Raw genomic sequence first — 25,793 nt, 5'->3', positions numbered from 1 at the left:
ACTGTGTTACCTAAGTCTTTGACAATGAAATAGATTTTGACTATTTCTAGTGGGAAAGTTTGTTTCCAGCAGAAAAGTTAGTTTGACTTCCAGGTTGGACTGTGCTGTATAGTTTTGCCCTTGGAGGAGTTTTAACAGCATGCCATCATGACGAGCATATGCTACTTTTACGATAATAAGTATACCTATGTTTTCAACTCTTACTTCACACTTACTATACTTTAAATGTACAATTAATATTTTCCTCACAGGTTCAGTGGGAGTTCGTTGGATGATTGGCCAGACTGAGATTAACAGATCTTCAAACTATGGGAGCAAGACAGCTACTCAGAACAACAACCGAGAAAACCAAAATGCACTTGTAGATGCGTCATAACCTAGTTCCTGCAAATTGAAGAATTTATGACTCCACTTCTGTTTTCTAAAGCACAATGCAGCAGTGTACTCCTGAGGATGATGTGGCGAGTGCTTGAAAGAATGTTTTTTAGTTTGCTTGGAAAAATGTCATTTTTGAGCAAGCATACGTAATACTGTATGACTTACGTAATACTGTATGACTTTCAAATTAAAAGTCACAGCAAGCTCAGCAACTACTTCAAATGATGTAAAATAAACAAATAACCATAACAATGTTAAATCACATATGAATAAAAACAACTATATTATGTTTGGAATAGTTCCATTAAATGACTACTTTTAAGTTTATATTACTGTTGACTTCTAATAGGGTATAATATGTTACCCTAATTGTAAAATGACGGTACAGTATACAGTATGTTTGACAATCATCCACCACAAGCACACTTTGTCTCTGGGAAATTATTTAATAATCCACATTTTGTATTGAATTACTGTGCAAATACTATAATGTATCTAATAATCCTCCATCTTGCTTCCAAGCAACCTTTTTTTTCTTGTGAATAGAATAGGAATGATCAAAGAGTCTGTATCATTATTTGACATTTTTCCCTTATTTCCAGATATTTTTCTGAAAGCTGTAAGAAAGCTTTTAACAAGAAATAATTGATATTCATTGAGGAAGTTCGAGAAAGAAATTCAAGCTTTAACCGATACAGATACCCTACATGTATAGTTGTGAACAGTAAACTATGCACTGGTCATATCCTCACAGAAATGTGATAGGAAGTCCTTAATTGTTGCTATCAGATACCGAATGTTTGCAGTTGTACTATTTATATTATATTCAATATGACTAATTTAATACCATTATTTGAACACTGCCCTACCACCAGAGGGGGGTAGAGTAGCCACAAAGTGCTCAAGCAAGAGCAGCGTTACTTCAAAATAATATTACCTAAGTACAAGTAGAAGGTATTTGGTGAAAAGAATACTCAAGAAATTAGTAACATTGTGAGTAATTGCTTAAGATGTTAGATTTTTTTAAAAAAATTTTATATAAATACAATGCTAATTTTTTTTTTCAGCACAAAGTTAGCTATATGACGCTAACGCGGACAATCAACCGTGCCATGACATTCTCCCTCTGCTTCTTCCGGAAAATCGTGAAGGCGTTAGGTGTCTCTTTATTGTACATGTTTTCATCATCTCTGCCTTTGTTTCCTTTTTTATTTGAAGAAAAAAAAAGCTAAACAAACCAAAACATCAAAATTGACTTGGCATAAGTGAACTCTTTCTACTTTTCCTCTTTAAGCATACCTGAATGTTGAGACCTTTCTCGTAGGGGAATCAGAATCTGTGATGCTCCTAAAAAAAAAAAAAAAGACACAAAGCAAAGGTGATATAGCAATAGTCTTTGTATTAATTAGAGGTGGGTAGAGTAGCCAAAAATTTTACTCAAGTAGGAGTAGCGTTACTTCAAAATAATATTACAGTACTCAAAAAAAAAGAGTAAAAGTAGTCATCCAAAAATAAAAATGTATTTGGTTAAAAGAATATTCAAGTTATGGGTAACATTGTGAGTAACTGCCTAAGATGTGAGGTTTTTTTTGTTTTTTTTTTAAACAATGGCATTTTTATCTCAGCACAAAGTTATCTATTTGAACTGTGATTATTACACTGTACTATAACATATTACATAACCACATTAAGCCAAAGAAATGCGAGAAAAAAAAAAAAAAAACAACAACAATGAACTCCGGCGTGGAAAAAAAAAAAAATCTGTGAACCACTATTCATCCAAAGAGCATGAGTGCCCTCTAGTGGAGAAAACATATTTCCTATTATGAAACTAAAAGGATAGTATCTCCGGGTTTCCGAGGTCAATCGGTGCCAAATAAAAACAGGGAGGGAGATTAAAATCAGCACTTTGGAGTCATGTTGACGATGTCAAATACTACATTTTTTACCGTGCATTAAATTAGACGCCACATAATTGAACAGGCTGGCGTGATCATAGAGCAGCAAACTTAGAATAATGGAGTCATGTGAGTATTGTTGCGTCTCTGGCACAAAAAGACAAGTAAAATCTAATATGTAGTATAAAGAGGAAAAATGTAACGACTAGTGTATCCCTAAGTAGCGGAGAAAGAGTAGCAATACTTCTCCACATTTTTTCTCAAAAGGTTACTCAAGTAAATGTAACAGAGTAAATGTAACACATTACTACCCACCTCTGCTTACAACCCATGTCTTTTAAGATCACAGGGGAGTTGACTTTGAGCAACAATAGCCGAGGAGTCAAAGGGCAACTCAACGACAAGAACAATTTCATTTATTTTTTATTGTTGCACAAGAAACCTGTGACTTTTATTAGTTGGGTCAAAGGGCAACAAAATGGCAAGCACGAATGCATTTATTTTCAATTGTTATACAAGAAAGCTGCGGCTTATAATTGGGGTCAGGGGTTAAGGGTTATCAAGGCGCAATCATTTAAACAACTATTCACACTGAGGGCCAATTTAAAGCATCGACAGCATTGTAATGTGTGAGGAAGTCAAAAGCACCCCTCATTTTAACCCATTTGTGCAAATATAGTTAGGATTTCCTTCATCATTATGGCATATGTTAATGGTCACAATGTAACAGTATGTCATTACAAAGTGTAATATCTTACAGTGTTGCAAATATTTTTTTTTAATTTAAAACATATATTTTGTATCTCACAAATTCAAGATTAACTCCTAAAATATTGTCATTACAATGTACAATACATTATAAAGTGTGTTAGAAATATATTTTTTAATTAAAACACACGTTATATCTGACTAATTCAAGATTTAACTCCTCACAACTAAATTCATTTCACTGACAGTATTTCCTATATTTGAGACAATTCTGTGAAAACTGGGCAAATCATTTCATCTTGTAGTAAACTTTTTTTTTTTTTATTATTGAAATGCTTCAAATATTACTCCGTATATTTGTCATAAAATAAAATGTCCTGATCGTTGAAATCGCAAAAAAAAAAAAAAGACCGAAATGGACACATATCAACATAATATACTTTTTAAATTATTATTATTATTATTATTTTCAATAATAGCACAATTCTCATATTCTAATAGATTACGGATGTTTTACAGTCACCGTTTTTCTTTGTTCATTTTCACTTTTCTACTCGTCCCTGGTTTCTGCAACAAGTTTCTCATTACCTCTTGTCTGCGTGATTTTTAACCTGTAAAATGAACAACTGTGTAAATCGTTTTGTTTAAACGACCTCAAAGTTACATTGATAAACACCAAAGACAAAGCATACATATAGCAGCCTACAGCTGCGGTTGTTAAACTCGCTTTTTGTATAGAGTACCTTTCTTCTCTCTTTTTTTAATAAATACATAAATGCGCTACTTACAGCGAAACGTTGGCTTTATTGTTTTGGAAAGATGCCCTATTTTTAACCAAAAGAATTGATCAAAGAGAATGTGGACGTGAACGACGCGGCGCACACTGAAGATGCGCACGAACGTAACTCTAAAAACAAGAAACGTGACAAAGATGTTCTTTGAAAACACGTGACAAACGGCGTTCACCATATGCTTCTTGGTAGTTCGCCTAACGATGTGCATGGGCACAATCTGTACCACTAGTGTACTTTCACGATCTACATGTACACATGCTGTTCTCCTGTTCATTTAATATTGTGTTAATTTATTAGCCACGCTTGGTGAGTATTGACGTGATTTTGCCTATCAAATAATTCATGGAAGTCTTCAAACCCACGCAAAATTATGGATTAATATATACCGCTAATGCATCAAATGAATTATTAAAGAATTGGAATGTGTAACAAACGCATTGTAATGTATTGCTACATTTTATTGATATTTGAAAATGTTTTAAATTTAGGCAAATTTATTGTTGTAGCACAAATCAACACGCTTGACATCACATGAAAATAATAACAAAAAATTTTGCATTAAAAAATCCCCATTTAATCATCAAGATGTTAAAACAAAAGAACGAGAAATAAAGCAAAAAACAAATGAATAATGAAAAACAAAAGTCTTGAAACTTGGAAGTTTGAACTATTTGGGCAATGGTAAACAATATTTAAAGGAGCTAATGCTTTATGCAAACTTGAGCGATTCAGGTAACTTGTTGTGGAGGTGAGGGGCATAGTACCTGAATGCTGCCTTACTGTGCTTGGGTAGATTATTACTTTTACACTTAAAAAAAAAAAAAAAAATTAATTAAATAGATAAATAGCTGGAGTTGTTCTTTTACCCAAGGGTCAGCGCCGCGGCTCGATATCCTGCTACGACTGCTCACTGTCGAAGTGCCCTTGGGCAAGGCACTGAACCCTAATTTGCCCCCAATGGGTTGGCAGCGCCTTGCATGACAGCAGCACCATACGTGTGTGAATGTGTGTGTGAACGGGTAAATGTGTTGTAATGTAAACCACTTTGGGCATGGTAACCTTGTTGATAAATGTGCTGTATAAGTACTGTCCATTTACCATAAAATTGATTTCTTAGCAGGGAATATGGCAGAAAAATAATTTTAATTAGAATCTTATAAAATGTATTTCCTGTAAGAAAGTGCTGACATCAACACCAAATAGGAAAACAGAAAGTAGAGCCATTAGTCAAATTTTGATTATTTTATAAACACGTTTTTTTTTTTTTTTTAACGCAGTCCTGAATATTTAACTTTAACCCTGCTTCATTAGCTCAATGGCTGAGTCTTAATTTTGCTCCCCAAAAATTAACGATAACATAGTGCATTGTGCAAGTGTCTAAAAATGGGATGTTGTCATTTGAGTATCAGTAGTGCATTGTGCAAGTGTCTAAAAATGGGATGTTGTCATTTGAGTATCAGAGTAATTGTTTTATAGGAAGTATTGTGGATAAAAATGTAACCTAATTCTTTCATTGACTATGATGACTGATTGACCTCTCATTATCTTTTAACTCTGTCATAAAACCTAACAGTTCACAATTTTCGATGTTCAAAATTTAACATAGCTTATTTGCATATTTAAAAAGGCATACCAATTTAAAAAGAGACAAAACTACTGGAAGTGAATTAAACTTGAAATGTGTCGTTCAGGAATCTCTATTTTTGCAGTAAAATGGAACCGATGCCAAGTGGGACTTTGGTGGAGGGGATGAAGTGGTATGAGCTTCTTCAGCCTATTTATGAGCCCCAGGAAGATACAGACGACCAGGGCAAAGCTCACACCCTACCTCCTCCCACACCCACTGACCCCACCAACAACACCCAGCCCATGTTCACTGGCCATCAGAATACCTTGCCATCTGACAATTCCATCCACGGAGACAATGTGATGAACATGGGCCACATAGCTTCGCTGGATCATGGTCCCATGCATCCAGCTCAGCTGAACATTGGACCAGCTGGTGATGCCACCAACGAGGTGCGCATTCATTATATTGTACTTACAGAGGAGGTAATAATTAAGGTAATAATTCATACCATACTGAAATTGTAAGTTTACTCACTCAAAGAATTGTTATCTTTGTATGCATTATTGTCGTAGACAGAATATCACAAATGACCAAGGCCTATCTCGAGGCCTGTCATGTTGGGGAATGAAAACAAATGAGTATTGGCCCAAAGAACCTCATTGTGTGCAGCAAACCTGGTGGCTACGAATACGAAACAGCTCATCTGTGAGTGCATAGGTCAAGTTTGGTTTTGCATAGGGATCAAATATTTAATGTATTTCTTACAATAAAATGCACCACATAACCTTAATAATGTTCATTTTCTGTATCACTGATCCTGGTAAGGGTTACTTGTGTGCTCGAGCGTATCTTAGTTAACTATGCAGGAGGCAGGGTGCACCCTGAAATAGCTGACATAGACAATCACACCTGAATGTGGAGTTTCCAATCAGCATACCTTATGTTTTTGGGATACGAAGGAAAACAGGCAGTTTTGTGCATAAACGTGTTCAATGAACGATTGTTCATATTTTGGGCAAACGTGAACTGAACGCATCATATTTTTGTCTCCTGAACATTACTCTGAACTTGCGGTTGTGAGCAGCGTTCATAACCTCGTTAATTTCAAGTACTGGTGTTGTGCTGCAAAGAACATAGCGACTACTGCAGTATATGTGATGTCGACTCTTTTTTATGCACCGTAAGTCTCGCACACATCTCACTAGATATCATATAACACTGTGTGAACCCAGGGTAATCATGGGACACGCAGGCCGTATACCACATTCATGAACTGCTTGGGGCTGTCACGGGTATGTTGTTTTAGCAAATATGGCAGCTTATGCTCCCGATGGGGTGAATAACCATTCTTTTACATTGAGTTAAACTTGCATCATAAACATACTTCTGCAACATGAATACGGCGTAAATAACCAAACGAAAGTACATAGAAAGTTTTCGGTGTTTACTTTGGAATCGCTACATTCAAAGTCGTTTGTAATGTTGCGCACATGTGCAGAACCGCAAAATTGCAATTTCTGGCCCAGTACCAACATTTAAGTGAGTTTTACGAACAGCTCAGGGCCAACACAGATTTGAAATTAAATATGAAGATGAATCTGACACATTTTTGGTGTTTAAGTGGAGAAAATAATTGCTGTTTTCGGTTCTAATATCAACTCTGTCATTAATAGTTCACAGCAGTTTTTGGGGAGAAGAACTACAAAAGTAAAAAAAAAATAATAATAATAATAATAAATAAATTAGAAAAAAAAATAACTACAATAGAACAACAAAAGTTCATTTTTTGAACCATGACCTTTAGTTCAAAATTTTGAACTATGAACTGAACAGTTCATTTTAAAATTTGTGAACTGCAATTTGAACTAGTTCATGCAGAAAATGAACTCCACGCAGAAATGTTGGCCCCTGAGATTCAACCCTTAATGTCATAATTGTGAGGCGGACATGCTTATTACGGTACTTTTCTGCTGTGCGGCTACCTCAATATTTTCTTTTTACACAAATTTTGATTTGGTGTTCCGTCTTTTATTATAAGCAAACAGTATCTAAATACTGTAGTTCGTTTTTTCAATCTGTGAACTACAAAATCAGCAGTGAATCAAATAATTCCCCTACTTAATACAATATTTTTGGGAACAGTAGGAAGACAAGGAAGTCGAAATGGGATGTCAGGAAAATCCAAAAATAAATTTTTAAAAAATCCAAGCTCAATGCGCATGCAATATATGGAGCATAATCAAGCCCTAAATAGTAACTGTGGTTAAAATAAATAAATAAATAAATAATACAGGTAGTTCCCAGTTTGACGGACTTGATTTACATGATTTCGACGTGACGATGCTGGAGTCTCATCCGCCATTTTTTCTACAGTCGTTTTTTTTTTTTTTTTTTTTTGTCAGTAACAGTGTCTTTTCCACAGTTTTATCACCAGTCGTGATCTTATTTTTTTACATTATCTTAATATTATGACGGATAATCCACGTTTTTAGGTAGTTATTTTGAGATATAGGGGGTCTTTAGGGGTACTTAAAGGGTTAATTCTGACTTGCGTATGTATAAAGTACGAAACGGGTTACGTCGCCAGCGTACTCGTAACCCAGGGACTACCTGTAATCATAAATTCTACAGATGTAATCAGGTAACTTGTAGCAGCCACTGCAAAGAATGTGTTATGAAGGGAAAAAATAGGTAATACGTATTTTGTAATGAAAAGCTACTCTTTCTGCAGTATATGAACAATCAGCACAAATCGTTCGAGTGGCCTGTCAATGACCCAATCGGTCCTTCTCCTCTGGTGAGAAAACACACTGGACAACAACAAAAAAACACATCCTAAAGGAAAATAATTTATAATACGTTTTTGTAATGAACGGCTACTCTTTCAATGGCATCTGAACAATCAGCGCCTACACTTTGAGCGGCCTGTCAATGAAACGAATGCTCCTACCACTCTCGTAAGAACACAGACAGTGAACAAAACTCTTTTGCAGAAAAATTACAGATGTGTCAAATGTTGGGTCATTCCACAATTAGGGCATTTTACATCCCACTCATCAAATTAACCTAAAATGCATCTTTTTGAAATGTGTGAGGAAACCAAAGCACCTTTCATTTTAACCCATTTGCACCAATATAGCAATGATTTGCTTCATGAATATGACATTGGTAAATGCTCACAATATAACAGTATAATGCTATTTTTAAAAAATATAATACCTTATAGTGTGCTGCAAATAATATATTGAATTATATTGTTTGTTAGTATTACTGATAATATAATTAAAGGCCTCTTACAGTAGTCATAAATGCAACCACTCACAGCTAGATTAATTTCACTGACAGTAATTATCGAGACAATTGTATAAAAATTGGGCAAAATTCTTCATCAAGTGGTTACTTATTTCAGTTATATATTCCTTTGTTACTTACAGTGAGGGAAATACGCATTTGAACACGTGGCAGTTGTCCTACTTAAAATGAGGCCGGGTTTGAAATTTGCATAGTAGATGCAGGTCCACCGTGAGAGACAATTTAAAGACAGAAAAAAAAATCAAAAAATCAGAAATCACAGTGTATGTTTTTTTTTAAACCAATTATTTGTATTATACTGATGAAAATAAGTATTTGAACATCTGAGAAAATAAATTTCAATATTTGGAACAGTAGCCTTTGTACAATTTATTTGTATTATACTGCTGCAAATAAGTATTTGAACACCTGAGAAAATCAATGTTAGTATTTGGTACAGTAGCCTTTGTTTACAATTACAGAGGTCAAACATTTCCTTTAACTTTTCACCAGGTTTGCACAGACTGTCGCAGGGATTTTGCGCCACACAGATCTTTTCCAGATCTATTAGGTTTCTGGGCTGTCACTGAGAAATATGGAGTTTGAGCTTCCTCCAAGGGTTTTCTATTGGGTTAGGTCTGGAGACTGGCTTGGCCCTTCCATAACCTTTATATGCTTTTTACGAAAAACTCCTTGGTTATTCTGACTGTCTGCTTCATGCCATTGTCATGTTGGAAGACCAAATCACGACCCATTTTCAATGATCCGAGGGAAGGAGGTTATTCCCTAAAATCTCACAATGCATGGCCCTCATCATCATTATCTCCTGAATAGAGTGCAGTCATCCAGTCCCATGTGCAGAGAAAAAAAAAACCAAAGCATGATGCTACCATAGGCGGATTATGGGTAGCATATGGCAGAAAAGTGTCATTGCATGTAATTGACTTTCCTATTGGCTAATAGGCTATATGATTTTAATATATAGTTTTCCTGTAAAATATTGTCTATAAAAGTTGCAAAGCATTAACACAAACAACTAAAATGAATGAAATGAACAAAAAAATATATTTTTTATAATGGGTCAAAATTTGTATGAGCCATATTCCTGATTTGTCTTATTATTGTCATTTTACTCCTTGCCACTAGGGGCTGCTTTCCACTGAGCTGGAGTCAGCCCCGGTACACTTAAAATGACAACTAATCATGACACGGGATGGTAGGAGGGCAGAACAGTTTTTGACTGTGGCTTAGTGCATTGTGCTCGAAAGGAATGCACTAATTTTGTTTAGTCCGTTGTGAATACGTTTTTGAGTCTTTTGGTTTGTTACTTTTATTTGGTTAAACAGCATTTGAGAATTTCAACATTTAAACAACAATAATTGAGTGTGCAAAAGTAACGTTGATTCAACGATGTAAGCTCGATAGCGGAATGTTGATCAAACATCTTTTCAATGTCGTTCCGCTATCTGGGTTGGCAGGCCACCAGCGGGCGTACCATATTCAATGGATGACAATCTTGGCAAAAAGTATTGCTGTCCCAAGGGTATTATTATATTTTTGTAAGATAATTCTATTGCTGACACTGCGTTTCGAGGTCATCAACATGTTGTGCCCCCCTGCCCAAAAAGTCAAAATCAGCCTATGGATGCTACCACCCCCATGCTTCAAAGTAGGGATGGTGTTCTTGGGATGGAACTCCTCATTCTTCTTTCAAACACTAATAGTGGAATTAAGACCAAAAAGTTCAATTTTGATCACATATGATTGGCAAACTTAAAACGGGCCTGGACATGTGCTGGTTTAAAAAGGGGAACCTTCCGTGCCATGCATCATTTTAAACCATGACGCCTTAGTGTATTATCGTCAGTAACTTAGGAAATAGTTGTCCCAGCTCCTTTCAGGTCAATGACCAGATGCTCCTGTGTAGTTCTTGGCTGATTCCTCATCATTCTTAGGATCAATGAGACCCTACGAGGGAGATTGACAGTCATGTTTAGCTTCTTCTATTTTCTAATAATTGCTCCAGAGGTGGATCTTAATCACCAAGCTGCTTGGCAATTGCCCCGTAACCCTTTCCAGCCTTGTATAGGTCTACAATTCTGTGTCTGGATAGCTCTTTGGCCTCCTTGGCCATGTTGGTCACTGGAGTCTTCTGGATTTTATGGGGTGGACAGGTGTTTATGTGCAGCTAACCGCCCCAAACAGGTCAAAAAGTCAGACGTTTGGACTTTTTAAAGGCAACTAACAGGTCTCTGAGCATACACATCACTATTGACGTTTCACGTCGTCATTTTTTGTGTGACGCCTTATCAGAGGGGGCCGAGCTTCATTTAGTAATGGCCGAAGACGGCACACGCTCATGTCGGATTTAACCTTAGATTTACTTACGATTGGATTTAACTACGAAAGTTGTACCGCATACAAGAGGAGTTATTTGTTCGAGGATTATTATAGGAGGAATATTATATTTTTCGTACCGTGCATGCGTGATTGAAGCATTTATTCGCAGGAATTTTCTTCTTTGTTTACACATGGAGGCGGCTAATTTTTGTAACTGACTAGCCTCATAGTTTACTTTTAACCAAGAATCGACTGTTTTATGTCCATATCTATAAAGTAGGGCTGTCAAACGATTAAAAATTTTAATCGAGTTAATTACAGCTTAAAAATTAATTAATCGTAATTAATTGCAATTAATTGCAATTCAAACCATCTATAAAATATGCCATATTTTTCTGTAAATTACTGTTGGAATGGAAAGATAAGACACAAGATGGATATATACATTCAACATACGGTACATAAGGACTGTATTTGTTTATTGTAACAATAAATCAACAAGATGGCATTAACATTAACATTCTGTTAAAGCGATCCATGGATAGAAAGACTTGTAGTTCTTAAAAGAAAAATGTTAGTACGAGTTATAGAAATTTTATATTAAAACCCCTCTTAATGTTTTCGTTTTAATAAAATTTGTAAAATTTTCAGTCAAAAAATAAACTAGTAGCATGCCATTGTTGATGTTAATAATTACTTACACAATGCTCATGGGTGCTGAAAACCTATAAAATCAGCCGCACCCAAGCACCAGCAGAGGGCGGCAAAACTCCATAAAACACAATTAACAAGTGAGCGTTTCACTGGACTGTCATTTAAATTTGTCTGAGCGGGGCATCTGCGTTAATTGCGTCAAATATTTTAATGTGATTAATTAAGAAAATAATTAGCGCCCGTTAACGCGATAATTATGACAGCCCTACTATAAAGATTTCAGGGATTGAAGCATTTATTCACAAGATTTTTCACCACAAAAGCTGTTTACGCCAGGCGGCCGCTAGCCTCATTCGCTAACATAGTAGCATAGTATTTCGTCAATATATGTAAAATAAATGCTAACTGCACGGTTTCTTTGCTTTTGACCAAGAATCGAGACTGTTTTACGTCCATATCTATGAAGAATTCAGGGATTTAGGCATTTATTCACAATAATTTTCGCCAGAAAAGCTCCTTTTATGCCAGGCGGCCACTAGCCTCATTCGCTAACACTATATAGTGTATAATGATAATACAGGGCTATTCTATCTAGTTATGATTGTACATAGAATTTATTAATAATCTATTTACATTTTATTTATAATTGATTCTGCATGTTTTCCTCAAGTATTAAGTTTCTTATGTTAAATTGAGTGATTTATCAGCTGTTGAAAACTTGCAAAAAGTAAAATATGATATGTTAAATATTGCAATTGATCCTGAAAATGTAGGTGATTATCTCTGCATTTGGTGATTTTTGTGCATCTGGTGTAAAATCTGAGACTGTTATAGCCATTTTAAGTTGTGTTATACTTGTATAAAAATAATCGGGATTTTATAAGGGAACGACTTTGAATTTTTTGATGCCGCGCTGCTCATGGAGACTCATATCTAAGGTATCTCTAAGGTAGGTGCTTATTTTGGTTTTAGGTCAGTAGCAGCTTTGGTTTTGTAAATATTTGAATTTAAGAATTGGCCCCGTTTCCTGTGTCATGTCAATAGGTTATGAAGTCTATGCCCTGAGGCTCACAATTCTAGCTAATAGACAGGTGTTCAAATACTTATTTGCAGCAGTATCATAAAAAAATGTTTTAAAAAAAAATCATACACCGCGATTCCTGGATTTTTTTTTTTAACCTGTCCTGTTCAGCTTTTTGACACGGAGAATGGAAGTTAAGTCCCCGGTTGGTCTGAACAGTTTTTTTTTTTTTTAACCTGTCCTGTCCAGCTTTTTGACACGGAGAATGGAAGTTAAGTCCCCGGTTGGTCTGAACAGTTTTAATAAAGTTTATAGTAATAAGTTTATTATGACAAAGCAGTTAACAGGAAGGGGTTATTGGGGAACAGAAGAAAAGAAACATAAGAGAAGAAAGAAAGGAAACACAAACAAACAACAACAAGCAATACATTTGAACATCTACACTAACTACTAATATGTTGGTGCTATCGTCAGCTAGATGTATTTCTGATTGACATAATGTGGGGCGCCTGTTGACCAGGGAAAGAGGGGGACAGGGGTGGGGGAGTCTACAGTCCCTGACAAAAGTCTTGTCGCTTGTCCATTTTGTAGAAACAATTGCTAATAACCTGACTTTTAATTATTCAATTGGTTTCAGAAATGGCTCATATGAAAGCTAAGACCCTCCCAAATGATGTTGAATATACAAAAACATATTTGTATAACTGAAAAAAGATTGATCATTTAATGAAGACATAAAGGTCAAATTTTGGCAAGACAAAAGTTTTGTCGCCTAAAGAAAGTAGTGTGAAAATTGAACAAAAAATGTACTTCAAATACAAAAATATGTTACATAACATAAGCAAATTAAGTAGTGCTGGAACCCAGTAATCGTGTGAATCTCATGTGAGTGTGAGCCCGTTGGTGACCGACCCTACCCCGCCACTCCTGGCACCGGATCCCCCCACCCGAGCTTGCCCTGTCACATCCAGCCGCATGCGAGCCCCACCAAGCGCGCGACAGCCACGCGGACCAGCGGAGACGCGCCAACCCAGGGATGGCACGAGGGGACGCACCACAAACCCCAAATTTCAGACCCCCACATGATTTCTAAGTGGGAGTTGGCTACTTGTAAAATCGCAGGGTGTTCAAATACTTATTTTTCTCACTGTATGTCATAAAATATCCTCTTAGCTTTTAATAAAACGAAAATGAACACTTCGATTAACATTTTATAGACTATTAATTGAATTATTATTTTCAATAAATGCTCAATACTCTACTCATATTTTGTTAGACTGCGGATGTTTTAGTCACTATTTTCCTGTCTGTATTTTTACATTTTTTACTTGTTTCTGGTGTCTGCAATAAGCTTCTCTTTACCTGTTGTGTGTGTAATGATAAAGCTGTAAAGTGAACAATTGTGTAACTCGTTTTAGTTAGAACGTGTTGTTGAAAAATAATTGTCATTTTCATTAGTACACGTTGAACTTGCTACCTGCTGTGATATTCACAAATTAAATCATAATCAATTATCATACTGGAAGAACTGCAACTAATTGAGGATATTCTGTTTATCCTGTATAAATGCCTCCCGGTGGTGCTTCTAAATCCATGGATGAACACCGAAGATTCCGCAGTAAGTATATTTAAACTCCTACTATCATTTATCTGGAATACTCGCGTTTGCTAACTATAGCAGCTAATGTTAGAGCAGTTGCTCAACTAGCTTTCTGTATGTTGACTTTCCCCTTTTTCTTTTTTCCACTCTTTTTTTTTTAATTGCGCCACCTACAGCGGAAGGCTGACTTTAATGTTTTGGAAAGATGCCCGATTTTGAACTAAAGAGCTGATCAAAGAAAATGCAGACGTCAGCAACGCAGAGCATACTGAAGATTAGCTCGAACGTAACCATGGCAACACGAAACGTGACAAAGATATTCTTTGACAACACGCGGTAAACTGCGTTCACCATAAGATGCTTCTAGGTAGTTCTCCAAGTGTAGTTAACGATCTTCATGTGCACACACTGTTCTCATGCTAGCTAGCACATAAATTTATTAGCCACCCTTGGTGAGTATTGACATAATTTCCTGGAATTTGAGAAGCACTACGTTCACTTTCTAGTACACCATTTGAACGCATAAAGTTTATCCAGCATTGTTTTGAATAAGTTGCACTTCATATCAAGTCAAGCTTCTTTCAGGTAATTTATGAATGAGAACTGGAAATGTAATTTACGAAATGCATTTTACGCTGACATTTTATTGATATTTAAAAATAAGCTTGAGATTCATTATTTTATTAATATATATATTTTTTGATTTTTTTTTTTTTTTTAAATGCATTTTAAATTAACAATACCAAACCACTCCCAAAACACAGCAAGGAAGGGGCGGTAGGGAAATAACACTACCGAGCAAATGCCAAAAATAAACATTTGTCTTAAGAACACTCGACATTGCCCAAAAAAAAATACATATAATGTATTTTTCGGACCAGAAGTTGCACCTGAGTATAAGTCGCACCAGCCCAAAAATACGTAATGAAGAGGGAAAAAAAAACATAAGTCGCACAGGAGTATAAGTCGCATTTTGGCGGGAAATTTACTTGATAAAATTCAACACATAGAACAGATATGTCATCCTGAAAGGCAATTTAAAATAAAAATACAATAGAGAACAACATGCTGAATATGAATTTATTTTTGCCGTTTCAGGATGCTCACATTGTCCCCACCAACTTTTAACCAACCTTATTTGCATTAAACAGGGGTATTCAAAAAGAATACCAAAATCATCATGCATTTACTCATTTTGAAATTATTGAAATTCACTGAATTATTAAATAATTACTATTAATTAGTAAATGTTTTAATACAAATTAAAAGTCATATCGGCTTGATGTTGTCCGTGCCGCTTATGGTAGTCACATTGAGCATTTGTAAAAGATGAATTAAAAACTTAAAATGATATACAATACTTGTATCCAGCTAGTTATTTATTGTTTTTTTTTTTTTATTGTAATTTTTAAATATACCGCAATGGTTTTGGCACATTGTTTTTGAATCACCCTGTATAATGACTTCGCTTATATAGATAGGTCATTTAGATTGTCTTCCCATATGTTTTTATTATTAAGTGAATTATTTTTCGAATGTTCAGATCGTAATTTACCCTTTTTCACTTGCTGAATGTGCCATTTTTCCTCTCAAATGCACATTTGATTGGCTGATGACTATTTCAAATGTATTAATATTCTACAGTATTTCAAAATACTTTTATTTGCGCCAGTGCATTTTTTCCAGATTAACTTACATTAATCAGAGACGAGGTATAAAGTTTTTTGTTGAGTTGAGCTGTGCTTGTGGACAAAAACTTTACATTAATGAAGGCTCTGTTTTCATGTATTTTTGTTATACCCTGAAGTGCCGTATTTGTCGGACTATAAGTCACAGTTTTTCTCTTAGTTTGGCTGGGGGTGTGATTTATACTCTGGAGCGATTTATGTGTGAAATTATTAACACATTATTAAATCATTTCACATGTTATTTTGGTGTTTTGGAGTGAACACTGATGGTTTGGTAAACTTGTTAGCATGTTCTTTATGCTATAGTTATCTGAATAACTCTTAATAGCTATGTTACGTTAACATACCGGCCACGTTCGCATTTCGTTGTTCATGCATCATGTAACATTATCGTACTGTACACTTATTCAGCATGTTGTTCTCTATGTATTTTCATTTTAAATTGCCTTTCAAAATGACATATCTGGTCTATGTGTTGGATTTTATCAAGTAAATTTCCCGCAAAAAGGTGACTTATACTCCTGTGCGACTTATGTTTTTTTTTTTCCCTCTTCAGTACGCATTTTTTGGGCTGGTGCGACCCATACTCAGGTGCAACTTATAGTCCGAAAAATACGCTGTATTTAATTTTTTTTAGACAATGTCGAGTGTTCTTAGGACAAATGTTTATTTTTGGCATTCTTGGATAGTTAAGAGATTATAAACAAGTTTGTATTTATTTTGTATGTTAATATAATTTATGTTCAAATATTGCCATATAAGTTTGCTAATAAAATCCAGACATTTGTTTTGGAAATTTAAAATGTTTCATTTCTAGATTTTGAAAAGAAAGGTTTGAAAGGTGTATCACACATGAAAGTTGGTATAAGTCAATCCATATTTATTTTGCATTGATAATTTAGCCTATCTATTAATTGAGAAATGTAGCCCTGAACCCCGTTATGTTATGTCTTATTAGTGTCTTGTCCCCAGCAAAAAGTGTACATGCAGGTTATGTGCTGTTATATCGTCCCTACCAATGTTGAGACCAAACCTACACCCTTGGTTGTTTCGGCACTGGTTTTGCGAGTTCAGAAACCAGCATATGCTGGATTGAATAGCAGGGAATATGGCGGAAAAATAATTTTAATCAGAAGCCTGTAAAACAAGTTGCTGTAAGAAATTGATGGAATTCACACTAAATAGATAAACAGAGTTATGAGTCAAATTTTGACTATTTTGAAAATGTTTCTTTTAATGCAGTTCTGAATATTTTACAAACATTAATCCTGCTTTATCAGTCTTCATGACTCACACTTGTTTCCCAAAAGTTGATGAGAGGCTGTACATACAGTGCTGGCCAAAGGTATTGGCACCCCTGCACTTCTGTCAGATATTGCTCAATTTCTTCCAGAAAATGATTGCAATTACAAATGCTGCAAAAAGAGAATGAAAAAAAAAAATCATAATCATTTTACACAAAACTCCAAAAATGGACCGGACAAAAGTATTGGCACCCTCAGCCTAATACTTGGTAGCACAACCTTTAGACAAAATAACCGCGAACAACTGCTTCCTGTACCCATCAATGAGATTCTTACAATGCTGGAATTTTATACCATTCTTTTTTGGCCAACTGCTGTAGGTCTCTGAGATTTTAAGAGTGCCCTCTCCAAACTGCCATTTTCAGATCTCTCCACAGGTGTTCTGTGGGATTCATTGCTGGCCACTGCTTTATCTCAAACCATTTTCTAGTGCTTTTTGAAGTGTGTGTTTAGGTCATTGTCCTGCTGAAAGACCCCTGACCTCTGAGAGAGACCCAGCTTTCTCACACTGGGCCCTACATTATGCTGCAAAATGTGTTGGTAGTCTTTAGACTTCATAATGACATGCACACGGTCAAGCAGTCCAGTGCCAGAGGCAGCAAACCAACCCCAAAACATCAGGGAACCTCCGCCTTGTTTGACTGTAGGGACCATGTTCTTTTCTTTGAAGGCATTGTTTTGTTTTCCTGTATGTTGTATGTTTTTCCTCTATGCTGATGCCCTTCCCCAAAAAGCTCTGCTTTTGTCTTGTCTGACCAGTGAACATTCTTTCAAAACGTTTTTGGCTTTCTCAGGTAAGTTTTGGCAAACTCCAGCCTGGCTTTTTTATGTCTCTGGGTCAGAAGTGGGGTCTTCCTGGGTATCCTACCATAGAGTCCCTTTTCATTCAGATGCCGACAGATAGTACGGGTTGACACTGTTGTACCCTCGGACTGCAGGACAGCTTGAACTTGTTTGGATGTTAGTCAAGGTTCTCTATCCACCATCCACACAATCTTCCGTTGAAATCTCTCGTCAATTTTTCTTTTCCGCCCACTTCTAGGTAGGTTAGCCACAGTGCCATGGGCTTTACACTTATTGATGACACTGCGCATGGTAGACACAGGAACATTCAGGTCTTAGGAGATGGACTTGTAGCCTTGAGATTGCCCATGCTTCATCACAATTTGGCTTCTCAAGTCCTCAGACAGTTCTTTGGTCTTCTTTCTTTTCTCCATGCTCAATGTGGTATATACATTGGGGCAAATAAGTATTTAGTCAACCACTAATTGTGCACGTTCTCCCACTTGAAAATATTAGAGAGGCCTGTAATTGTCAACATGGGTAAACCTCAAGGCCTCTCTAATATTTTCAAGTGGGAGAACGTGCACAATTAGTGGTTGACTAAATACTTATTTGCCCCACTGTACAAGGACACAGGACAGAGGTTGAGTCAATTTTGATCCATTTTCACTGGCTGCAAGTGTGATTTAGTTATTGCCACCACCTGTTATGTGCCACAGGTAAGAAACAGGTGCTGTTAATTACACAAATTAGAGAAGCATCACATGATTTTCCAAAAGGTGCCAATACTTTATTTCCGGGCCATTTTTGGAGTTTTGTGTAAAATAATAATGATTAAAAAAAATGTCCATTCTCTTGTGCGTTTTTTTCATTGCAATCAAAGTAAATGAAGATTTTACTACCAAAGCATTTCTAATTGCACTCCTTTTCTGGGAGAAATTGAGCAGTATCTGAGAGAATTGCACAGGTGCCATTACTTTTGGCCAGCACTGTAGTGCTTGGCATGAATAAAAAAAATCAGTTTTTGTCTTTAACTTGTTTTGGATAGAGTCAAAAAATGACTGATTTGAATGTAAAAGAGTGTAGCATTTAACATTTTATTTTCATATTTGAAAATGTACTAACAGTTTAAAAAGTTTGAAAACAGAGGCTACAGTAGTGAATTAAAACTGAAAGGTGTATTTCAAGAATCCCAATTTTTGCAGTGAAATGGAACCAACGTCAAGAGGTGTGGAGGACAAGTGGCACGAGCTCCTTACGCCTCCTTACGAGTCCCAGGACGAAATGAGCTACCTGGGCAATGCTGACTCCCAACCACCCCCCACACCCACTGACCCAACCAACGTGCCGGTGTCCAGCGTGCTCGACACCCCGCCCGGGTTCACAGGACCTCAGTATTCTTGGTCATTCAACAGTTTCATCCATGGAGACAATGTGATGAACATGGGCTTCAGAACTCAGCTGCATCAGGGTCACGTGCAACCATCTCAGCTGAACATTGGACCAGCTGGTGATGCGACCAACCAGGTGCGCATTCATTATGATATTGCACTAACAGCGGAGATGATAATTGATACCCTACTGAAATGATGGGTTTACTCACGTTCAAAGAATTGTTTTCTTTTTTTATTGTAGTAGACAGAATAGAAAAAATATATCTCCAGGCCCGTCATTTTAGTGGAGTGAAAACAAATGAGTATGGCCCAAAGAACCGCATTATGTGCAAACCTGTTGACTAATAATAGGGCTCGAAAAGCGCTATATAAGTATAACACTATTTACCATCTGTGAGTGCAAAGGGTCAACTTTGGTTTTCTATAGGTGTCAAACAGTTAGATTTATTTCCTTCAATAAAATGCACCACATAATGTTGGTTTTCTGTAAAACTGATCCTCGTAAGGGTTACACGTGTGCTGTGGAGAATGTGCAGTGTCCAGTCAGCCTACCATGTATGTTTTTGGGATATGGGAGGAAACGGGAGTACCAGCATACACAGGGAGAACAAGCAAACTCCACACAGGAAGTCTGCCGCCTGAGATTCAACCCTTGCTGTCATAACTGTAAGGCGGACGTGCTTATTACTCTTACACCGTGCCGCTACCTCAATATTTCGCATAAATTTTGATTGGTGTTCTATCTTTACTATAATCAAACAATACATAGTTTTTCTTGAGTCAGCAGTTAATACACTGCTTTACTGGATACAAAATCGCTGGGAACAGTAAGCAGATATCGCAAGTGAAAATTGCATGTCAATTAAAATGGTTTTAAAAATTACCAGGCCAAATGTGCATGCAAATATGGAAGGCCCTAAAATGTAAAACCATCTACGGACGTATTGGCACATTGCATCAGCCACTGCTCAAAAACATGAACTATAACCTGTGCAATTCAATTGAAACTGCAAAGAATGTGTTATGAAGGGAAAATATAATATACATTTGTAATGAATGGCCACTCTTTCAGCAGTATATGAACAATCAGCAATCAATCACCTATGAGTGGCCTGTCAATGACGCGAATGCTCCTACTCCTCTGGTAAGAACACACGCACTGAACAAAACAAAGAAGGGAAAAACTTATATGTATTTTGTATATTCCTTCAGTATATAAACAATCAGCACCTAGCCTTCGAGTGGCCTGTTAATGAACCGAATGCTCCTACTATGGTAAGAATACATGCAGTAAATAAAGCACATTTTGAAGGAAAAAATATATTTTGTAATGAACGGCTACTCTTTCAGCATTATATGAACAATCAGCACCTACCCTACGAGTGGCATGTCAATGAACTGAATGCTCCTACTCATCTGCACGCAGTAAATAAAACACATCTTGAAGGAAAATAATAAGTATGCTGTAATGAACGCCTACTCTTTCAGCAGTATATCAACAATCAGCACCTACCCCTCGAGTGGCCTGTCAGTGATCCGAATGCTCCTGCTCCTCTGGTAAGAATACACGCAATGAACAAAGCACATCTTAAGCAGAGAAACTACAAATGTGTCAAATGATGGATCATTCCAGAGTTGGATGTTATTTTACATCCCAGCCATCGAATTAACCTAAAATGCATGCTTTTTTAATGTGTGAGATGTTTCAAAGAACCCTTCATTTCAAAGTTTGGCCTCCCTGCAATTCTGTCACATAATGCTCAGTTTTTCCCAGAAAATGATTGCAACTATAAATGCTTTGGTGGTAATATCTTCATTTATATTGCTTGCAATGAAAAAACACAAAAGAGAATGGGGGGAAAAATCATTATCATTTTACACAAAACTGGGCCTAATAAAAGGATTGGAAAAGGATTCTGGCAAAAATTCTTGTGTTAACAGCACCTGTTACTTACCTGTGGCACATAACAGGAGGTGGCAATAACTAAATCACACTTGCAGCCAGTTAAAATGGATTAAGATTGACTCAACCTCTGTCCTGTGACCTTTTGTGTACCACATTGAGCTTGGAAAAAAGAAAGAAGACCAAAGAACTGTCTGAGAACTTTAGAAGCAAAACTGTGAGGAAGCATGGGCAATCTCAAGGCTACAAGTCCATCTCCATTGACCTGAATGTTTGTGTCTACCGTGAGCAGTGTCATCAATAAGTGTAAATGTACCTTGGCACTGTGGCTAACCTCAATAGATGTGGACGTAAAAGAAAAAGTGACAGGAGATTTCAACAAAGATTGTGCGGATGGTTGCTAAATAACCTCGACTAACATCCAAACAAGTTCAAGCTGTCCTGCAGTCCGAGGGTACAACAGTGTCAACCCGTACTATCTGAATGAAAAGGGACTCTATGTTAGGATACCCAGGAAGACCCCACCTCTGTCCCAGGGACATAAAAGCCAGGCTGGAGTTTGCCAAAACTTAACCGAGAAAGCCAAAACGTTTTGGAAGAATGTTCTCTGGTCAGATGACACAAAATTAGAGCTTTTTGGGAAAAGGCATCAACATATAATTTACAGGGAAAAAAACAAGGCTTTCAAAGAAAAGAACACGGTCCCCACAGTCAAACATGACAGAGGTTTTCCTGGTGTTTTGGGGTTGCTTTGCTTCCTCTGGCACTGTACTATTTGACCATGTGCATGGCATTAGGAAGTCTGAAGACTAACAACAAATTTTGCAGCATAATGTAGAGCCCAGTGTGAGAAAAGGTGGGTCTTCCTCAGAGGTCATGGGTCTTCCAGCAGGACAATGACCCAAAACACACTTAAAAAAGCACTAGAAAATGGTTTCAGAGAAAGCACTGGAGACTTCTAAAGTGGCCAGCAATGAGTCCAGACCTCAATCCCATTGAACACCTGTGGAGAGATCTGAAAATGGCAGTTTGGAGAAGGCGCCCTTTCAATCTGGAGCAGTTGGCCAAAGAAGAATGGTCTAAAATTCCAGCAGAGCGTTGTAAGAAACTCATTGATGGATACCGGAAGCGGTTGTTCGCAGTTATTTTGTCTAAAGGTTGTGCTGCCTAGTATTAGGCTGAGGGTGCCAATACTTTTGTCTGGCCCTTTTCTGTAAAATTATGATTTTTTTTTTTTTTTTTTTTTCATTCTCTTTTGTAGTTTTTTATTAAAAGCAAAATAAATGAAGATATTACAGCATTTGTAATTGCAATCATTTTCTGGGAGAAATTGAGCATTATCTGACAGAATTGGAGGGGTGCCAATACTTTTGGCCAGCAGTGTACGGTCAGTTGTCACAATATTATGGTAAATTGTCATTATTACAACGTATAATACCTTATAGAGTTGCAAATAATTGTCAATTTAATGCAATATCACTATAATATATAATTCAAGGCCTACAATATTCATTTTAATAATTTTAATATAAATGAGCACATCAATCAACATAGACAAGTTTTTAATTTTTTTTTTTTTTTCTTCATAGTGCAATACTCTACTCATATCCTGGTTGTTCCTGTTATTATTTTTCAATTTTCTACTCATCCCTGGTTACTGCAATACAATTTTAACCTGTAAAGTGAATTATTGTGTAAATTGTTTTGTTTGTAAATAGTGTTGAAGTTAAACTGCACCTAATTGAGGATATTTCTTCTTTTGCTGTTTAAATACTTCTCGATGATGCTCCTACCATGGATGAATACCAAAGGTTCAGCAGTAAGTGTCTGTATATTATCTTCCCCCCCCCCCCCCCCCCCCATCCCCCTTTTTTATTGCACTGCCTACAACGAAAGGTTGACTTTATTGGTTTGGATAGATGCCCTACTATAAACTAAAATAATTGATCAGGAAACGATTAGCTCAAACATGGCAATACGAAACGTGGCAAGGCAGCTCATTGACAAAACGTGACAGCATTCACCATCAGATGCTTCTACTGCAATAGTTTCTACTGCAGCACTCCTCATATAATCTACATTTGCACAAAAATGTACATTACAACCTGTTGCTAATGCGGAAATCTGCATCACAATTCGAATGTAGAAGTTTAATAAACCATTTGAACGCAGTCAACCCGTACTTACCAACAAGCGAAATGTATTTTCTTTTTACATTTGACTTATATTTAAGGGTGATTGAATTTTTTTTTACTTTTACATCTTTTATTTTTTAAAGCATTTTTAAGCAACATGACCATACCAATACCAACAAATCCAGCAAAATTCTACTCCATTTGCTGTGTTGCACTGGTTTTGCTAGTCCAGAAACCAGCATATGCTGGATTTTTTGGCGGGGAATATGTCAGTAAAAATAGATTCCTCAGGGATAGACAATAGGGGAAATTAGCCTTTGAAGTTCAATGGCCCAACTATCAAAACCACTGGCCCAGGTCAACACGCCAGTTATTGATCCCAATAATCACAAAAAAGAACAATTTGCTTAAATAACATGAATAACATTTTTTTTTAGGTAAATTTAATGAAACGTGCAGCAAAACGGTGCAAAAACATGAATCTAGTGCAAATAATCCTATTCCAATTCCATAATCGCCATTATCACTCCAGTATACATGAATAAACACAAATCGAATTCACTGACCACTTACACATATTTCAATGTTTTCTGGAGACACAAAAAAATATTCTTTCTTGGGAGCTCCAGGTGGATGCGGGCCCGAGCGGGCTCGTTTTGATGCTAATTTCTCCATAGTCACGGAGGATGAATTATCACGTATAATCATACCACAGGTTTCATACTCATTAACTTTTCTCCAACTTACTTGTCTGCGTATGTTTCTTCTTCCTGCGTTCGACGGGGGCGGACGTGTTTCCTCCCTGCTCCTGCTGCTTCTGCTGCTATCTTCGATGCTTTTTTTGTATTTCCTCTGTGGATCAACTGTTGCTGGTGTCTCATACGAAAAAGGATCTGATTAGTTGGTCTCTCTGCGCAATTGACAAGATTTTTTTCAACAAGACACGGTGCACCAGGAGAGCCTTCCTGCCCAGATGGTACCTTAGCCGCTGGTTACGTGAGAGATTCATGGGATCACTGGAAGCCAGCGTGTCTTACTGTCCTATCTGTGGAAGATATAGAGGATATTTGGCTGTTTGGCATGACGGTCGTGGGGTTCCTTCTGCTTGGCTTAGGAGGAGCCCTGCTCTACCGGAAAGTTTCCAAGACGGCAGCTTTCAAGGAAATCAACAAATTGACCACGGATCAAACGGTACGATTCAAGGCATTGGAGGACCGCGTCGAGGCTCGGATCAAGAATTGGTTCCATGGACTCACGGTTCGGTCCGAGGAAGGATGGAGAAAAGTGGATGTTACCTTGCGCCAGGTGACAGAATTGTCAAGACAGACCGCGACTATTGGCAATGACTTAAGGGACCGGAGGTCTCACCTACACCCTGAGGAGCGCGAATTTGAAGACCAACTGTATTTGGACATATCACTTATTCGGCTTAATTCAATTATAATTTTCCTTTCCCTTTCTCGAACACCCTTACACCCCCCCCCCCCCCCCCCCCCCTTCTCCTGGAGAGAGCCGCGGCCATCTTTTGCTCTTGATTCCCTTCCCTAGGCCGGTCGCAGGGCCCTGTGACTCTTATTTTGTCTACAGACACATACAGATACTGATACACTTGTGCATACACACACTCACGCACAACCTCCACCCTCCAGTCCGCCACCGCCTTTTTCTTACTATCACCGCCCCCCTCCTCCTCCTCCAGCCATGACTGGTAGTTCTCCTTTTTTTCCTACAAAAAAAATCCCTGCACGTGACCTGTGCGTTGTGTCATATCCCTTCTTTGTTGCATGATATATGTGTGTCCTGTAATGTCTGTAACTGCAATACTTGTAACTTGCTCTGTAATTTCTGGAGAGAGAAGTTGGCGTCGCGGAACGTCTGGAGTGGCCCGATGCTCACTCATCGAATGGAATGGTTGTCATCTGTTGTCATCTTGTGAGAGCTGGTGTCAATGACAAATAAATCTCTGAATCTGAATCTATATAGGTATTGATCTGCTCACCACACAGTAAACAATTTTTGTCTCAACTTAGCCGAGCCAATTCCAGCGGTCTTGCCACTGGGGCTGAAACTTTCTCTCCCTTTTCTTTTCATATTGGATTTTGCTTTCCCTCAACTCTTCCGATGACTATTTCATTCTTGAGTGGTCTTTTTTCCCCACCCAGTACTTAGCTGGGAGCTGGGGGTTTCAGAAACAGGTCGTCTTGTAGTATAACGTGAGATGGGTACTGAGATGCTGATAATCAGCAGCAGTAATCAGGTTGCGCAAGTTCGCGAGCGAGCGGATGAGGTGTTTTTACGCTCCACGGAGAACAACTGCTCCCTGCATAGACTA

The 25,793-nt window shown here is 37.2% G+C and overlaps 3 protein-coding genes across 22 annotated transcripts in view; 2 read left to right on the top strand and 1 right to left on the bottom strand.

Moving 5' to 3' along the window:
- Positions 1-935, top strand: part of agpat4 (1-acylglycerol-3-phosphate O-acyltransferase 4 (lysophosphatidic acid acyltransferase, delta)) — a 39,660-nt gene extending 38,725 nt beyond the window's left edge. For all 4 annotated transcript variants that reach the window (XM_057847461.1, XM_057847462.1, XM_057847464.1 and 1 more), the window contains one exon: positions 252-935. In XM_057847461.1, coding sequence (XP_057703444.1) covers positions 252-376 — 125 coding nt within the window. In that variant the 3' untranslated portion in view covers positions 377-935. The remainder of the gene's footprint in view (positions 1-251) is intronic.
- The window catches only part of LOC130922611 (uncharacterized), a 38,230-nt gene extending 34,342 nt beyond the window's left edge, over positions 1-3,888 (bottom strand). For 5 of the 7 annotated variants that reach the window (XR_009064546.1, XR_009064548.1, XR_009064544.1 and 2 more), the window contains exons 1-2: positions 3,773-3,888; positions 1,678-1,725 (exon numbers count right to left, since the gene is read on the bottom strand). The gene's annotated coding sequence lies outside the window, so the exon portion shown is untranslated. Of the gene's footprint in view, positions 1-1,677; positions 1,726-3,507; positions 3,596-3,772 lie in introns of all 7 variants that reach the window. The other 2 variants (XR_009064549.1, XR_009064550.1) reach the window with 2 other exon arrangements.
- A 32-nt stretch (positions 3,889-3,920) lies between these two features.
- Positions 3,921-21,390, top strand: LOC130922608 (uncharacterized). Of its 11 annotated transcripts, none has more exons than XM_057847470.1 (8): positions 3,921-4,084; positions 5,488-5,797; positions 5,925-6,053; positions 19,235-19,556; positions 20,496-20,567; positions 20,636-20,698; positions 20,774-20,848; positions 20,912-21,388. In XM_057847470.1, the coding sequence occupies exons 3-8, from the start codon at positions 5,983-5,985 to the stop codon at positions 21,041-21,043; spliced, it is 735 nt and encodes a 244-aa protein (XP_057703453.1). In that variant the 5' UTR covers positions 3,921-4,084; positions 5,488-5,797; positions 5,925-5,982; the 3' UTR covers positions 21,044-21,388. The 11 variants fall into 11 exon arrangements, with proteins under 11 accessions (XP_057703453.1, XP_057703455.1, XP_057703454.1 ...); XM_057847472.1 differs by having other exon boundaries at positions 5,921-6,053; XM_057847471.1 differs by having other exon boundaries at positions 5,488-5,830; positions 5,921-6,053.
- The last annotated feature ends 4,403 nt before the right edge of the window (positions 21,391-25,793 follow it).

Source organism: Corythoichthys intestinalis, chromosome 10 (assembly GCF_030265065.1).
Source record: "Corythoichthys intestinalis isolate RoL2023-P3 chromosome 10, ASM3026506v1, whole genome shotgun sequence".
Lineage (NCBI taxonomy): Eukaryota > Metazoa > Chordata > Actinopteri > Syngnathiformes > Syngnathidae > Corythoichthys > Corythoichthys intestinalis.
Note: the sequence above shows the minus strand (reverse complement) of the source record. Positions and strands in the feature narration are given on the sequence as shown.